Here is a 16116-nt window from a genome sequence, read left to right as displayed (position 1 = left end):
GCGGTGGTCGGGTGGAGGGGGTGGGGCGGCGGCAGCGTCCGGGCGGTGGCGACGGGGCCGCACGGCTCCGGGGCGGCGGGGTGGTGCTGCGGCGGGGTGGGGCGGCGGCAGCGTCTGGGCGGCGGCGGTGCTCGACGGCGGCGGTGCGGGCGCGGTTGAGTGGGGGCGCGGGGTGGAGAGGGGGTGAGAGTGAGGGGAATTGGGGTGGGGCGGCCGTTACGAATTAGTGGGGGCACGCTCGCGGACGGCAAAGGGCGAGCATAGCAGAAGGGGAGACGGCCGTTAGCTCGGCCCTTTTTTTGCCGTCCGCCAGCGGATGGTAAAGGACCGGCAGGCGGACGGCAAATATTTCGCTAACGGCAAATAGGCTGACCTAGCCAAGCCGTGCGCTGTGGGGCCCACCTGGCTCTTTGCCGTCTGCTTTCCAGCTCATTGCCGTCAGCCAGCTGACGGCAAAGAAGCAGCTGACGGCAAATACACTTTTTGCCATCAGCCCTTTCTTTGACGTCCGCTTTGTGGAAGCGGACGGCAAAGAGGCTCTTTGCCGTCATCTGGCGGACGGCAAAGAGGAGGCAGACGGCAAAATGCCAGATTCCAGTAGTGGACGCGCGCTCCCTGGCGACCCCATCGCATGGAGCTCTCCTAGGAGGTGCCATTGTTTGGGAGGAGGTTGCATCGATGGAGTGGAGGGGATGAGGAGCCCGGGAGGTGGCTGCGGGGGCCGAGAGGAAAATTTTATGGTTGGGAGACGAGGGAGCCATGAGGAGAGAGTGGAGGGGGCGTGGGAGGCTCTGCACGTCAAGCACGCGGTGGGCCCGGAGTGGTTGGCCGGTCCCTCGCGGACACGGGAACGACTGACCTAGCCAATCCACGCAAGGGATGAGCCCATGAGTCACAGGCCAACAAAAATGAGTGCACGGTGACAAAAAATTACCAATAGCCAAACGATCGAACGATCAAAGCAAAAGTCAAAGGTAACCCGACAACCACGAACGCGCCAATCCGGGGAAGCTCCGTGAGGAGGATCGGCTAGCATCCTTATAAGTTTAAATTAAATTCAAGAAACAAACTAGAAAAAAAAATAAAAACTGAAAATTTGGGATGTCAAACCTGCGTATCCAATCTACTGCTATGTAAAGTTTCGTGAAAAAAATACCGGAAAATGTATTCTTAGTAAAAGACAAAAAAAAAATCTTATTATAGAAAAAAACTACTCCGTATTTGAACTGTATAGGTTGGATTGTATTTCTTTTACCACAAATACTTTTCTTGATATTTTTTCATAAAACTTCACATGGGGTAGATTGGACATACAGGTTTGACATCCTCAAATTTCAGAATTTTTAGATTTTTTTGGTACTCTTTGAATTTTAATATCAGTGGACACCCAGTAGCTCCCGTGTATTTTCCAGATTTGGTGCTTCTATCTATCGTTGTCCGCGGACGTGTCCGTGTCCTTTTCTGGAGTTGCCCTAACTTCTCATTCTCTCTCGAAACCCTAAGCCCCCTCTCTCTCCTAAGCCGCCGATCCGACCCCAAATCCGAACGCCTCTGCCTCCCGGTCCAAGCCGCACGCCACTATGCCGGACATGCAGCCGCTCATCAGCGACTTCGTCCTCAAGCTCAAGCGACGGTAAGCAGTTGCCCACGCCGACCGATTCCGTGCCGAGTCGGCGCCGCTCTGGTGTGCTCATTGTTTGTGTGTTTGTGGGTGGGCAGTAAGGTGGAGGGGTCACATGCCGTGGCGCGGCAGACGGCGGAGCTGCTGAGGTCAGTGGTGTCGCAGCACCGGATGGGCAGCACTAACCAAGCGGCGGCTCTCGCCGACGCCATCCATGCCGTCGGGGAGCATCTCATCGCAGCCAATCCCATCGGTGCGCCCAAAAGCCCTCACTCTTTTTTTTCGAATTGTGATCCCATCGCATTGCTTTTAAATTGGGATGTTATTACTTCTTTTTTCTTCTGAATTGTTTAGTCACAGTTTATTTCACTGGTGTTGGACTCGGTTCAGTGAAATGTGTTGCTGTGGTAGTGAAATTTTTATGCTGTTCCAAGTGCTAACTCCATTCATGTATCTACGGGAACAGTTCAATATTTCAAGTATGATGCTCCTTCTTATTATGTGGTTGGTGTGTGTCATCTTCATGTAGATAATGTCTTGCGCACTGTTTGCTTCTTATTCTCAAGCTTAGATGATTGACTGACTGTAATATAGCTTTTGTTCTAACTAACAGATCGACCGACTGTAATATAGCTTTTGTTCTAACTACCAGATTACATTTTTCTGTCACCTACCTAAACCTACGGCTTCATTTGCATACTTTCCGGAACAAAACATAGAAGCATGCAACCCCTACAGTTAAAAACTACTCCCTCCGGCCCATAATATAAAACGCTCTTATATTATAGGACGGAGGGAGTAAGTGTTAGCAGATAATGACCTGCCAGTCAAGATAGATAAAAACAAGCTTTCTAGAAGCTTTTTTTTTACAGATAGTTTTCTAGAAGTTTGTATCTGTATGAGAGATACCAGTCAAACTGCATAGATTCTAGGTCTATCATTGCAGCGAAAGCTCACTACTTCTTCCATATCACCTAGTTCAGCTGAAGCATTTTATCAGCTTCCTCCAGGTTTAGGTTGGAAGAGATAATAACTTTTCTTGACATGTGAGCTTCATTTATCTGACCTGATCATCTTGACGAAGTATAAAGAGAGTTGGTGTTGGAGTTAACCTTATTGTCTAGGTCTAGTTTCATGGTTTATTTGTATTGCATGGTATTATTCGTAGAGTTTAATTAGTGTTAGCCAGGTTCAGGTAAATTGCGTGTGTTGCGTCATATGCCGCGGGCGGATCAACAGCTGGAGAAGCACATAGATAGAGTGTGTGGTGGCTGCACATGAGAACATCTGCAAGTCAATGGTCGAGTGCAAGCATGCATGCCCTCCTGGAGTTAGTATTATTCGTAGAGATTAATTAGTGTTAGCCAGGTTCAGGTAAATTGCATGTGTTGCGTCATGCTGCTGGCGGATCAGCAGCTGGAGAAGCACATAGATAGAGTGTGCGGTGGCTGCGGCATGAGAAGCATCTGCAAGTCAATGGTCGAGTGCAAGCATGCATGCCCTCCTGAAGTTAGTTCGTGTACGTGTGTGTTCTAGTGAACCAGGAGCAGCCCTATGCACACAGTGAAGATGCGGCCTGGAAGTGCAAGTGCCGCGAGTGCCTCTGTTGGTTGACTAGATTGCATGGAGTTTGTTAGTGCCGGCTGCGTGCTTGCTGTTTTGGCTTCGTGTGGCCGTTGTGGAGATGCTGCACAAGTGTGTGTGTGTGTGTGTGTGGCCGTTGTGGCTGGAGCTGGAGGGCTTTCCCTCTTGATAGCCCTTGTTCTGAGTGGTTAGGTTGGGTTTTGGTTGTTTTTCTGTTTTTTCACATGCACACATGTACGCTAAGAACTAAGTGTACCCCCCTTCCGTTTCTTGTCTAATAAAAAGATACGCAGAGCTCCTGCGTGTTCGAGATTTTTGTTGTTGTTGGCACTAGCACCAGTAGAACCTACTAGTCTTGGCAGTTAGCATTTGAGCTGAGTGGTGCATGCATGTCAGAAATAAGTACAGTTTTGTCATAGCAAATTGCACCATGAGTAGAGGGTGGCACTTGTTATTCAGATCTACAGTATAGTGAATAATATGTGGTATAGGTAATTATCAGCCTTTTATCCTTATGAAATTCTCTCTCTTCTTTTTGCAGAGCTCGCTGTTGGCAACACTGTGAGACGTGTTTTGCATATAATAAAAGAGGAAGATATATCTTTTACCGCAGTTGGTATTGAAGGTCTTTCTGTGACTGCTGTCAGCGACGATGAATGTGACAGTGGAAATGATGACCGTCCTACCTTATCCGCTGCTGTTCTTGCTTCCCATGCTAGAAACGCTCTTCGGGCACCTTCATTGCAGACTCTCCTCGACGATATTCCTGTGAGCACTGCACTTTCACATTCTTCATCGTCAGCTGGGGATTCAGATGGGAAAAGTAAATACATGATCTCTAGAATTCTCTTTTTTATGTACACCACACTGAACAGGCATTTGTAGTTATACTTTTATGTTTGAATCATGTACTTATAGCCATATGTTTGAATCATGTACTTATAGCCATATGTTTGAATCATGTACTTATAGCCAACCTGAACAGACGTTCCTTTTTTCTGTTTATATTGTACCCCCTCCGTCCCATAATGTAAGACGTTGTCAAAAAACGTCTTACATTATGGGACGGAGGGAGTACTAATCATCTTGTGTTTAAGAAACTATTAACTGATTGATATACTCTCAAGTTTATCGTACCCTTTCAGGGTCTATACATTCCAATTTTTATGTTATTGTCGACACTGAATTTCTGCATGTTCCATGTAAGCAGCTGGAGATAAGAGCTTAAAAACTCGGAAACTAAAACATGATGTTATTGCTGCCATTGGTGATCTTATTGAGGAGATTGATACATGTTATGACCAGATTTCTGAGCAAGCTGTCGAACATATCCACCAAAAGTATGATCATCTTTTGTCCAACGTACATGCATAAACTAATTAGTTGTCACATCTATCTTTTCTGTGAAATTATTGAATGATGGAAAACATTTTTAACTTTTGCATATACCTGGGATTGTGGAAAAGGTTGGCATGTGTATTATGAAGAACATGTGCCCAATGTTAAATGATTAAACATGTGTATTATGAAGAACATGTGCCCAATGTTAAATGATTAAAAATCCTCTTAACTACCTCGGTGATTACAATACCTTCTTCTCTTACAAAAGCTTTTTTATTCTGCTCACAGTACCTTCTTCTCTTACAAATGTTTGTTGTTATAAATTTTAATCTACCAAAGTTCGCATCGACTTATTTACTTTGTTAGCGTTAACTTAAGCTCATAATGCTTCTCAGCCTTCATTAATCTAAAATATAGATTCGGAGTCCCCTTTTCTTAACAGCTAAGGACCATCCAAAACATTTTGTTCACATGATTCAAATACAAGTGGTGCCTAATCAATGCTTTTTGTTTGCCACAGTGAGGTCATCCTAACTCTAGGTCGTTCTAGAACTGTGAAAGAGTTCCTGTATGCTGCAAAGGAGAAGAAGCGATCTTTTCGTGTATTTGTTGCTGAAGGTGCTCCAAGGTTTGTGCACCTTGCCAATTGTATTGCGAACTAATTTCTTGTATTTTGAATCTCCTTGCTTGATTCATTGTTGTTGTTCAATTCTTGAATCAGATATCAGGGACATGCTCTTGCGAAGGAGCTGGTCGAGAAAGGTATACAGACTACTGTTATAACAGATTCAGCAGTTTTTGCTATGATCTCCCGAGTTAACATGGTATGTACGCAGGTTGATTATCGTTCTTTAGATATATTTGTTTCTGTTACAAGGTAACTCATGATTTATCTTATAGGTTATAGTTGGAGTCCATGCAATAATGGCAAATGGTGGAGTCATTGCACCAGTAGGGATGAATATGGTTGCTCTCGCTGCTCAAAGGCATGCTGTACCCTTTGTCGTGGTTGCTGGCAGTCATAAGGTCAGTTTCTGTAGGTTATGCATTTAATTTTCGTGTTTATTGCAATGTTTTCATCCTAAGCAACTAAAAAACCACATTCTGAAGGCATAGTGTTTGGTCAACATACTCGTATGGTTCTTTGGGTTCTGATAAAAGTTGTGTGTGTTCTTCTGTTTTTTACCAACCTGTTCCAGTGTCCATAGAGCATAGTAAGCGAAGGGGGCACAAATAAGTCACGGTGCTATACTATGTTTGCCATGTCAAAATCTTATTGCAATATTTTCATCCTAAGAGCATCTCCAGCAGATCTCCAATAAAATTCTCCCAACTACTTATTGGGGCTCCCCAATAACACTTTTTACTTTTTAGGTTGGGGATAGACGCTTTCGCAGATCTCCAATAACCCCAGCCCCAATAACCAACCTGACATATGGGACCCTCTTGTCAATCGGCTACCCCCCCCCCCCCCCCCCCCTCTCTCTTCGGTGGTGGCTGTGGCATGGTGGCACTCTGGCGGCTTTCCGACGGTGGTCCGGTGGCGGTGACGTGCGGGCGGCAGCGCGTTGGTCTTGCGGTGGCGGCGCATTGACGTCGCATGTGTTGGGAGATAGCCAACTCCCCCTCCATATAGGGGGAGTTGGACTGTTTTTTTGGTGATCACCAAAGTTTTTTGGGGAAAGGGCAGCTATTGGAGCTGTTTTCTTTTGCCCAATTCCCCCAATACCAGAAAATTATTGAGGAAAGGGAAGTGTTGGCGATATAAGCTTTCATGTTATTCCGAAGGGATAGTGTTTGGTCAACGTATGCATGTGGTTGTTTGGGTTCTGATAAGAATTATGTGTTCATATACCATAGTAAATAAAAGGCAAAAGTAGGCACAAATAAGTTACGATGTGATACTATGTTTGCCATGCCACAGAAATATCATTATAATTGTGCCTCAACCAAATATTTTCACTGCCTCAAATATTTCCTACTTCTAAACATCTGATTTGGTGGTTGTCCGTTCACTCCTTTTCCATCCTCGTTTAAAATTCACATTTGTCAACCTTTTCGTGCCAAAGCTTATCACATCTTGAGAGCGAAGTTTACCAAGGTTCGTCCGGTCTATGGACCTTGTCCTAATTTGCCTCACATGTAACAGTAGTTCCTTTATCCGTTGTCTATAATTTGTAAATGAACGTACCAGAGTGAATATAACCTGAGTAAACTATGTTCTATATTGTTTTTTGGTTCTGTAGCGTAGCATGGGCATCTTACTAGCTCCAATACAAAAATGTGTTGTGAACTTGGTCATTTACTCTTCCCTGCAAATATTCTGGTCATCTCAATTGTCACGATGCGACTTTGATACTGGCAGGTTCTATTGTCTTGAGTTGTGCTTATATCTCAAAATGTATGGTGCATTTCATTATGTTTGCTCTTCTTTTTTCTAGTTTAATGTATTGAGGATGATTTTCTTAGCAGTCAACTAGACTAGACCACTGGATTTTGTGTTCTCCTGTTAACTAAGGCTTGATCTGGTGAGTAATACCTCTGTGGCTTCTGGCAGATGACAATAACTAGTACTCCTTACGTCCGAAAAAGCTTGTCCCTCAAATGGCTTTTTTGGACGGAGGGAGTATATGACTGCAAAGCTATCAGTTGAATCATTGGTAGAAGGCTTTATGCCTTACAAGCTATGAGTATTCCTTTTGTTCATAGTTTAGATGCTTAAAAGAGAAGTAGTTGTTTGCTGTTATAATGTTCATACACTAATATTCTTTACTTTACAGTTGTGTCCTTTGTATCCGCACAACCCGGAGGTTTTACTAAACGAGCTTAAATCACCATCTGATTTGCTTGACTTTGGCGAGTTCTCAAATTGCATGAACTTCAGTACTCAGGATGGTACTCCTCTTCTAAACGTTGCCAATCCAACGTTTGACTATGTGCCACCGAAGCTTGTCAGCCTTTTCATCACTGATACGTAAGTACTTTCTGCACCTATATTTGGGATCATGTAAACAACAAAGCGTGTGTCTGGTGCAGCTTTGGCCTGAGAGTTAAGTTTGGAAACATGCACACTTCGAATAGTTTGTGCCTTGTGTTGTAGTTCCATGAGTTGGGGTCACGGCTGAAATTTAAGGGGATAAGTATTCCTGGTTATCCTTAGCAGTTAATTCTCTTGGAGGTATTTCTTGGTTCTCAAGTTATTTATTTACTAAATGAAGTTTGTTAGTTCGTCTTAGCCTCCAAACTTGTAAGCTGGCTATATAATGTGTATCAATATCAATCAATAGACAAGCAGAAAAATAGTCCCACTTATCCTCCCCAAGTTTCTCCCCTTCTCGTGTTGTGTGGCAGCCTCCTCTTGGCTGGGCGTCACGCCTCATCTGTACAGGGCCATCTACCTATCATCTACCATGTTCATAACATCTTGGTACCAGATCGGTTCGGTCATGGCCGTCGCTACTGCTGCAGATATCGATAAGATTAACGCTGCCCTTATCTCCCTATGAAGCTTCTGGATGGCATGGACAAACAGATGGTGACCAGGGCAAGAAGTTGGACTCCTTGTCCGGTGATCCGCAGGACACCATCCAGTAGGTCCATGCCCACAATCTGGCTGCCAGCAAGCTAGAGAATGGCATGACACAAGGATCTGGCTCCACCAGCGACAAGAAGGGAGTCAATGGAGTGCTGTCCCTCTCTGAAACCAATCTCAAGGCGGCCAACAACTCCCCCCCGCTTCTTCAAGGTCGAGTTTCCCATCAATGACGGGGAAGTTGACCTGCTAGTTTGGTTGAACCGCAGCGACACGCAGCGTACGGACTCCACGACAATGTGGGCATTGCCTCCTTCCACCTGACAGGCGACAAACACTTGTAGTACCACCAGTATAAGGGTGCCCATGGATTTCAACCTGGCATCGCATCGCTGAATTGATAAATATTCAGTTTGGACCGCCGGCTTGCAGCAGCGCCCTATGAGAAGTCATCTTCAAGCACACAGGCACGGTGGCAGAGTACAACAAGAAGCTCAATGCCCTCTTGTGCTGAGCGCCAGAATACCCGGAGGATCAGGTGGTTTCCGTCTACGCCACTAACCTGCAGGAATCTTTACAGCTTGACGTGTAGATGTGGAGACCGGATAGCCTGCTGGACGCCATGAGTTTGGCTCGCTTGCAAGCGACGTGCAGTGGGCGCCCCCAACAGCCCAGCAAGTAGCACTAGGTGTTCACCAGCCATTCCCAGACCTTGGAGCTCCATCTGCACCTGCAATTCCAGTAGTACCACCTCCAGGACCGGCAATAGTAGCAGCTCCAGCAGCCCACCCACAAGAAACTCTCCGTCTTATTGATCCAGATTCAGACGGTGGCAAAGTAGACAATTCTATGGAGGCTGCAAGGGGCTAGCAGCAGTCCTTGGTCCAGCTCGAGGATGAGCTGTTCAAAAAGGGAGGGAGCGATATTATGTGGGGTTAGATTGCACAATAAGGCCACTAAGGAGAGGGTCACAGCTGAAATTGAAGGGGATAAGTATCCCTAGTTATCCTTAGGGCATCTCCAGCCGTTCGGCCCCCCAAGGCCCTGAAATAGCGCCTCCTGGGGGTTAACCGGCGATATTTTCACAATGGGGCGATCGGGTTCCCAACCGTCGCCCCAAGTTGGCACCCAGACGCTGTTTTTCAAATGCAAAATTGGCCCAAATTTGACGAAAACGACCCGGTTTTGGACGAAATTTAGGCGGTTTTTCATTCATATTTGTACAAATTTGAAAACATACATAAAAGCCTAAAAAAACCATGCCGTCGCCGCCCCGAGCCTAGTTCATGCCGGGGAGCTTGTAGAAGGCGGTGTAGTCGTCGTCGTCGTTGTCGCCATCACCATCGTCCTACACGCCGCCGTCCTTGCTGCAGCCCTGCCCTGGGTCGCCGCTGCAGACGGGGTTGGTCGGAGCCGGCGACTCTTGTCGCTGTCGAGGACGATGACGCCGCCCTCCTCGCGGCCGTGGCGTCGCTCGGCGATCTCCTCCAGAGCGCGTTGCTGGCGCTCCATCTCCTCTTGCACGTAGTCGTCGCGCGCCCACTTTAGGCCGGTTTCGAGGTCAGCGGCCATCTCAACGTGCTCCTGCTTGACGACCACGGGCGTCGCCGGCTCCTTTGGCCTGACCAGGTGAAGATGACCACGGGGCGAAGGTTGGCGGTGGCCCTCGCTGGCGCTTCGGCGTTTCCGGGGCTGGGGCTTGACGGGGCCGAGCGGCGTCGGCGTGTCGGAGGAGCGGGAGCCGGAGGACGAGGAGCTCGTGGCCGCCATGCGCCTCGGCAGCCACAAGCTCCCGCTCCGGCGCGAGAACGTCGGCGCCGGGTGCTCCAACGGCGTCTCGTTGCCGCCCTCGATGTGCCTGAGGACGGTGTGGAGCGTGCGCCCGGGGACGCCCCACCACCGACGGCGGCCGTCGGAGTTGTGGTGCCCCCTTTGCGTTGGAGCGCCGTTGGTGGAGGCGAGCTGGTCGGCGTGGTGGCGTTGGAAGTATGCCGTCCACAGAGGTGCGTTGTCGGGGGAGTACCTCGGCTGCTGCTGCAACAATGACGCACGGATCCGCGTGATCTCGCCGCGGCGTTCCGCGTCGGAGGGTGGCGGGGCCACGGGGACGCCTCCGGCGCCAAGCCTCCACGAGTCCGGCACGCGCATGTCGGGCGGCACCGGGTAGTTGGCCTTGTGGAGAAGACGAGCTTCCCACTCGTGCAGATGGCGGCGGCCGAAGCCGTTGTCCGCCGCTCCGTCGCCGGGCAACCTCTCCGCCATCGGTTGGGCTTGACGGGGAAAGGAGAGAGAGGGAGAGAGGGCGAGAACAAGACCGGCGAAGGAGAGAAGGTGGTCGGCGGTGAGAGAGAGATGACTGAGATGGCTGTGGCGAGGCGAGTGTGTGGCGAGCGGCGACGAAGGCGGCTTTTATAGCGGTGAGGGGGCGGCAGCAGTGCGGACGCGTGGCGGGAAGGGACGGGACGCGCGGCGGCTCGCCTTCACTGCGCCGCCCGTGATCAATGGAAGGCTGACTGGCGGCAGCCTTGGCATTGATTCACGCGGGAGCCGAGGTGATGAGATGAGGACGACGATGCAGTCGCTGACTCAGCGGGTCCACGGGGTGGGAAGGGAAGTTTTGGCGCATTTTTTCTTCTGCCCGGCGCCCCTGGTCGGCCCGAAGCGCGCTGGGTTCGGCCTGGGTCCACCGACGCCGATTTTGGCCCTAACCGGCGAAATTTGGGCTCCTGGGGGCGCGATTGGGCCGTTTTTTCGAGCCAGCGATAAAAAAGGGGCTTGGGGGGGCTGTTGGGGGGGTGGGGGGCGAGTGGAGATGCTCTTAGCAGTTTAGTTCTCTTACAGATTCACTGAAGTTTGTTAGTTTGTCTTAGCCTCCAAGTTTGTAAGAGCATCTACCATGGAGGTAGCAGCAAGGTGCTGCCCCCGTACATCCACGTAGGCTTGCAGAGCCAGGGCCATTGCCCATAAGGATTACCGTCCAACCCATCATGCTCCCTGACAGGTCCCTGCATGCGCCTTTGCTTCCCCAGTTTGCCACACCCTTTTTGTCCTTCCCTTCTCCCTCTTTCCTTTCTTTACCGAAGCAGCGGCCTCCTCTTCAGGCTAGCAGTTAGTTGCCACCTTGAGGCTAGCAGTTTGCCACCATGGATTGACCTGCGGGCAGTAGGTTGGGCCTACCTATTGGCCATGCCCTAAGCTTGGCTACACAATGCCTAGCATATCCTCCCCAAGTTTCTCCCCTGCTCTTTTCGTGCTAGGCTGGCGTAGCACCTCATCTTTTTTTTCTCTCGAGAAAACGCAATAGACTTTTGCGTTTCATTGCATTGAAAAGAAGAAGTTTGTACAATCCTCCTAGGAGGCGAGTTTACAAGATGAGTACAGGCACACTAGTGGACATCCCAAGTCTGTGGCAGGATGACGCGGAGTCCTAAAGCTCCTGCTCTGGCCCAGAGGGCAGCCTCCTCCTTAATCCTAGCGATCAGGGAGGTAACCGACAGGGAGGCGCCCTAAAAAACGCACCCATTGTGATGCTTCCAAATCATCCAAGGGACAAGCAAGGCAGTGGAAGCCAATCCCTTGTGCATGGGTTTAGGGGTGTCTTGTCTTGCTGAGTGCCACCAGTCGTGGAGAGTGGCATCATCATTGGGCAGCGGGCAGGAGAGGCGCAACCATGAGAGGATCTCGTGCCACACCTGTCGGCTGAAAGGGCATCCCAGGAGAAGATTATGAATCGTCTCCGGAGCCTGATCCCATAGCGGGTAGCGCTGTGGGTGCGGCAGGTTGCGTCGTGCTAGGCGGTCTGCCGTCCAGCAACGGTCAAGGTTGGCAAGCCAATGGAAGAAGCGCACACGCGGCGGTGCCCAGCACTTCCAGGTGAGTCTCCAAGCCTAGCAGCGGGTGGAGCCGTGGAAGGTGGCAAGGTATGCGGACTTGGCGGAGTACTCGCCATTCGCGGTCCACTTCCAGCGAATGCAGTCCGGCGCGTCGCTGAGGGTAGTTTCGGCGATCATGTGCCAAAGGCGTAGGTATTCACCAATCTCCGGGATGCCAATCATGCCGTGGATGTCGGTGGCCCATTGGTTCGCATGGAGGCCATCAGCAACAGTTCTGGACTTGCGACGTCGCTTGGGGATGCGAGCGTAAAGGAGAGGCGCAACCTCATAGACCGCTCACCTGTTGATCCATCTGTCCTCCCAGAACAGGGCGTGCCGGCCATTGCCGATTGTCATGGTAGTGGAGGCGAAGAAGAACGCGCGCTCCTCGGGCGAGAATTGCAAGTCAAGGCCGTTCCAGGCCCTGCTATCATCGACACGGCTGAGCCATTGCCACCGCGTGCGCAAGACGAGGCCGGTGCGCTCGAGGTCATGGACGCCGAGGCCGCCGAACGGGACTGGCCGACAGACGCGCCGCCAGTTGACGTGGCAATTGCCACCATTGGCCTCGGCACGGCCAGCCCAAAGGAATCCTCTTTCGATCTTCTCCAAGAGTTTGATGGTCTTCCTTGGCGGCGCGAGCACAAGGAGCTGATGGATGGGGATCGCGCTCAGGACAGCCTTGACGAAGGCAAGGCGGCCGTCTTTGTTCATGAGCCACGCCTTCCAGAAGGGTAACTTCCCAGCGACTTTGTTGACGACAGGTTGAAGCTGGGCAGCGGTGGGGCGACGCAGCATGAGCGGGATGCCCAGGTAGGTTAGCGGGAATTCGACGATGGGGCATCCCAGGTGCGCGACGACATGGGCGGCATCCTCGGTCACATCGGATGAGGGCCGCGGCGCTCTTCTGGAAGTTCACGTGCAGGCTGGAGGCGCGCCCAAAGAGATGCAAGATCTCCTTCACCGCCGTGATATCACCCGGCGAGGGGTGGCATAGGAGAATTACGTCGTCGGCGTAGAGAGATATAGTAGGTATGGTGCGGCGTGGATGGAGCTGCTGCATAACCCGGAGCTCGACCGCACGTCATCTGTCCAGGGCCATCTACATATCATCTACCATGTTAAAACATCCAGTGTGATGAAACCATTACTATATCTTGATATCCATTGGTATAGAGCTTATGCATGAAATCACATTCTATCAAGTGAAACTTTATGGGTAAAAACTACAAACTACGATTTATAATTGATAAGTAGCAGTGAAGCCTAGCACAGTTGGGAACTAAATAAGATACATTGTTTTAAAACAAAAACCTGGACTGATTTATACATGTCATATATTTTTTTCCTTTTTACTATGCCCTTTGTAACACTTACCAATCATTACCAAACAGTGGCGGGCACAGTCCATCATATATGTACCGGCTTATTTCGGAGTACTACTCAGCTGATGATTTGGTCGTACGGCGGAAGTCAACATCTTAAAAGAACACCAGGCACGGTTGACTACTCGTGTGTTACCATTATTTATATGAATATAATGTGGGGTCTTGTTGAAGCCCAAATGATGTTGCCACAACCATTGCAGTTCTTCCTTTTGCCTATATGTAGGGTTGGACGGGGCTGCTCTCTTCAGTGTAATAGGCTGTTTCCCCATCGAAGTTCAGTTGTGTAACATCATGCTCCTTGTGATAATTTAATTTTGTGGCTTCTTTTTCTGTGTAAACGGCTGAGGCAATGAGCGCCAAGCGCAACCGTTTAATCTATCTGAATTGGATTAACTGTAGAAGCTAGATACAGTATGTGCCGCAGAATGCAGTGTTACAGTTTGAAGGAAAGAGTAGAGGGCTGGTTTAGCACAGATTTTGTCTGCTCTGAATCCAAAATATTAAACTTTGGCCAAGTGTCTGTCGTTGTTAGAAATTCAAACTGTTCATGAAATTACATTACAAAACTCAATTGTCAAGTCTGCAATGTGTGTTACTTGTATATAAGCTGGCACCGGTAAGTGGCCATCGAAACATTTATAAAACTTTGTATGAAATGGATAAAATGTTTAGAATGGTTGTAGGATTTAGGGGAAGCCATTCCTCACATTGTGCATCTTGTTTTACGTCAAGATCATTTATGCACGTGTGCAGGGGGTGATTTCCTTTATCCCACAACAAAATTGCTGTCCTAACATGTCACATATTCACCTATCGAGAGTTATGTGCTTTGTCAACTACCAAAGGAGATTGAACATCATATCATTAATCCTATTTTGATGTTGATGACATATATGGACTAATTATGTTTGTAAGTATATCACAGGGTTTAGTCCCTGCGGAATCATATGTTTGTGGATCGTGGTCTACACATTTCTATATTGCTTAAGAACGAAGAAACAAAGACAAATAGCTTAGGCTTTTCGGTTTGTTCTTGAGTATAGGGAAGTGTGGATCATTGGGGCTCGTGAAAGAATTGTTAAAAAGAACCCAGTGGTTTCTTTCTATGCTTAGCACTCACATCTTTCAGTTATGTCACACATCATTCACCCACCATATATTTCATATGGTGTTTGTTCACAAAATCCATTCTGTGAGCTATTAGGAAAAGTGCATGTTTCTCACCGTCTCACTGGATGTCCAGTTCCTCAACTGGTACCGGATGACCGGCGCTGTCTGAAAATCTGTTGGCACCTCTACAGAAGGTTTTCAGCAGATTTCTGGGTCCGGTCGCTCCAATGCCACCGGATGTCCGGTCGACGCTATTCGGAAATGCGGTGGCACCCATACAAAAGGATTTCAACGGATGCCTGGTCTTCTCCAGACGTCTGGTCGCTCCAATGCTAGCTAGTGTACGGAATGCACCGGACGTCTGGTAAAATCATCCAGAGCCAAACTCAGCGGATTTCTGGTCCTCATCGGAAATCCAGCTTGATCCATCCAGTACCGTTTTAACGGATTTTCGATCCTCATTGGACGTCCGATGCTCCTTGAAACACCGAATATCCGGCCAGTACCAGACGTCTAGTACTTCGGGCTCTTAGCCAATTCTCGGCTATACACCTGCTCTCTGACCTGCTTCAGCCACCGGATGTTCGATGTCTCAGTTTGCCACCAGACGTCTAGTAACCCACCGGTCGTCCGACACTTAACAACACATCTTTGTCCAACGGCCACATTTGCTCTTGTGCTATATATATACCCCTTTCCCACCCCGGAGAGGGTTGACCACTCCATTCCAAATATCCCAAGAACCCTAGAAGTGCTCCTTCTCACCCTTCCACACCAAATCCTAGATCGCGGAAGGGTTTGCGCGAGTCCTTGAAAGTTGTTCCAGTCAAGTGATAGATTTACTCCCTCTCCTCGTGACCGAAGCAAATCATGATTTGAGCAAGTCTTGAGCTTTTTCCTTTGATGTTGTTACTCTTGGAGGTTGGAGACTCATGGTAGGAGTTCTTCGGAGAGGAATCGTTCATTGTGATTACCCCCCGAAAGTTTATGAACGTTTGGAGACCACCTCAAGGTCTATCACTAATGGTTGAGAAACGCCTTCGTGGTGTTGTCCCAAAGGGAGAATATGGTGTGCCTTTGTGGTAACATCCGCCCCTCCAACGATGGCTAGCTTTCCTCCAAAGAAGTGAACATCGACATACATCCTTGGCTCCCGAAGTTGTGGTTATTCTTAACTCTAACTATCCACTCCCTCCGTTTCAAATTACTTGACTTTCATTTGTCTAGATATGAATGTATCTATATTTGTTTAGAGTCTAAATACATCCGTGTCTAGACAAATGGAGGTCAATTAATTTGGAACGGAGGGAGTACTTGTGGTTATTTGTCTCTAGTCTTTACTTTACATATTATTGTGCTTCCTTACCTTGCTACTTGGTGTTGTTGAATATATTGCTTAACACTAGATTCACCTTAGCAATTGTTAGGCTCACTTTCATATTCCGCTTTATTTCCTAAATTTGCTAGTAACAATTAAATTTGTATTTGTACCTATTTATCCCCGTCAAGGTTCATGTTGTTGCACTCGTTGATTGTAAATGCTCCCGAGTTGCGATGTCGGGCTCGGTACCCACGTTAGTGTGGTGCGCTATGTTGCTTGCAAAGTCTGGTGTTGTGATCCCTCAACAACACCCCACATTTACTTGTCTTTCATGGCAATGGTTCTTA

General features: G+C 48.7%; 1 protein-coding gene across 1 annotated transcript; it reads left to right on the top strand.

The window, feature by feature from the left end:
• Window positions 1-1416: 1416 nt before the first annotated feature.
• On the top strand, window positions 1417-13873 carry LOC109751231 (uncharacterized). The gene is made up of 9 exons (XM_020310119.3): window positions 1417-1633; window positions 1720-1874; window positions 3747-4028; window positions 4416-4545; window positions 5067-5174; window positions 5268-5370; window positions 5447-5572; window positions 7327-7520; window positions 13345-13873. Exons 1-9 carry the CDS (start codon window positions 1581-1583, stop codon window positions 13433-13435), a joined length of 1242 nt encoding a protein of 413 aa, XP_020165708.1. The 5' UTR covers window positions 1417-1580; the 3' UTR covers window positions 13436-13873.
• Window positions 13874-16116: the final 2243 nt, after the last annotated feature.

The sequence above is a fragment of the Aegilops tauschii genome, chromosome 1 (assembly GCF_002575655.3).
Source record: "Aegilops tauschii subsp. strangulata cultivar AL8/78 chromosome 1, Aet v6.0, whole genome shotgun sequence".
Classification (NCBI taxonomy): Eukaryota; Viridiplantae; Streptophyta; class Magnoliopsida; order Poales; family Poaceae; genus Aegilops; species Aegilops tauschii.
This window is presented reverse-complemented; position numbering and strand designations above follow the sequence as displayed.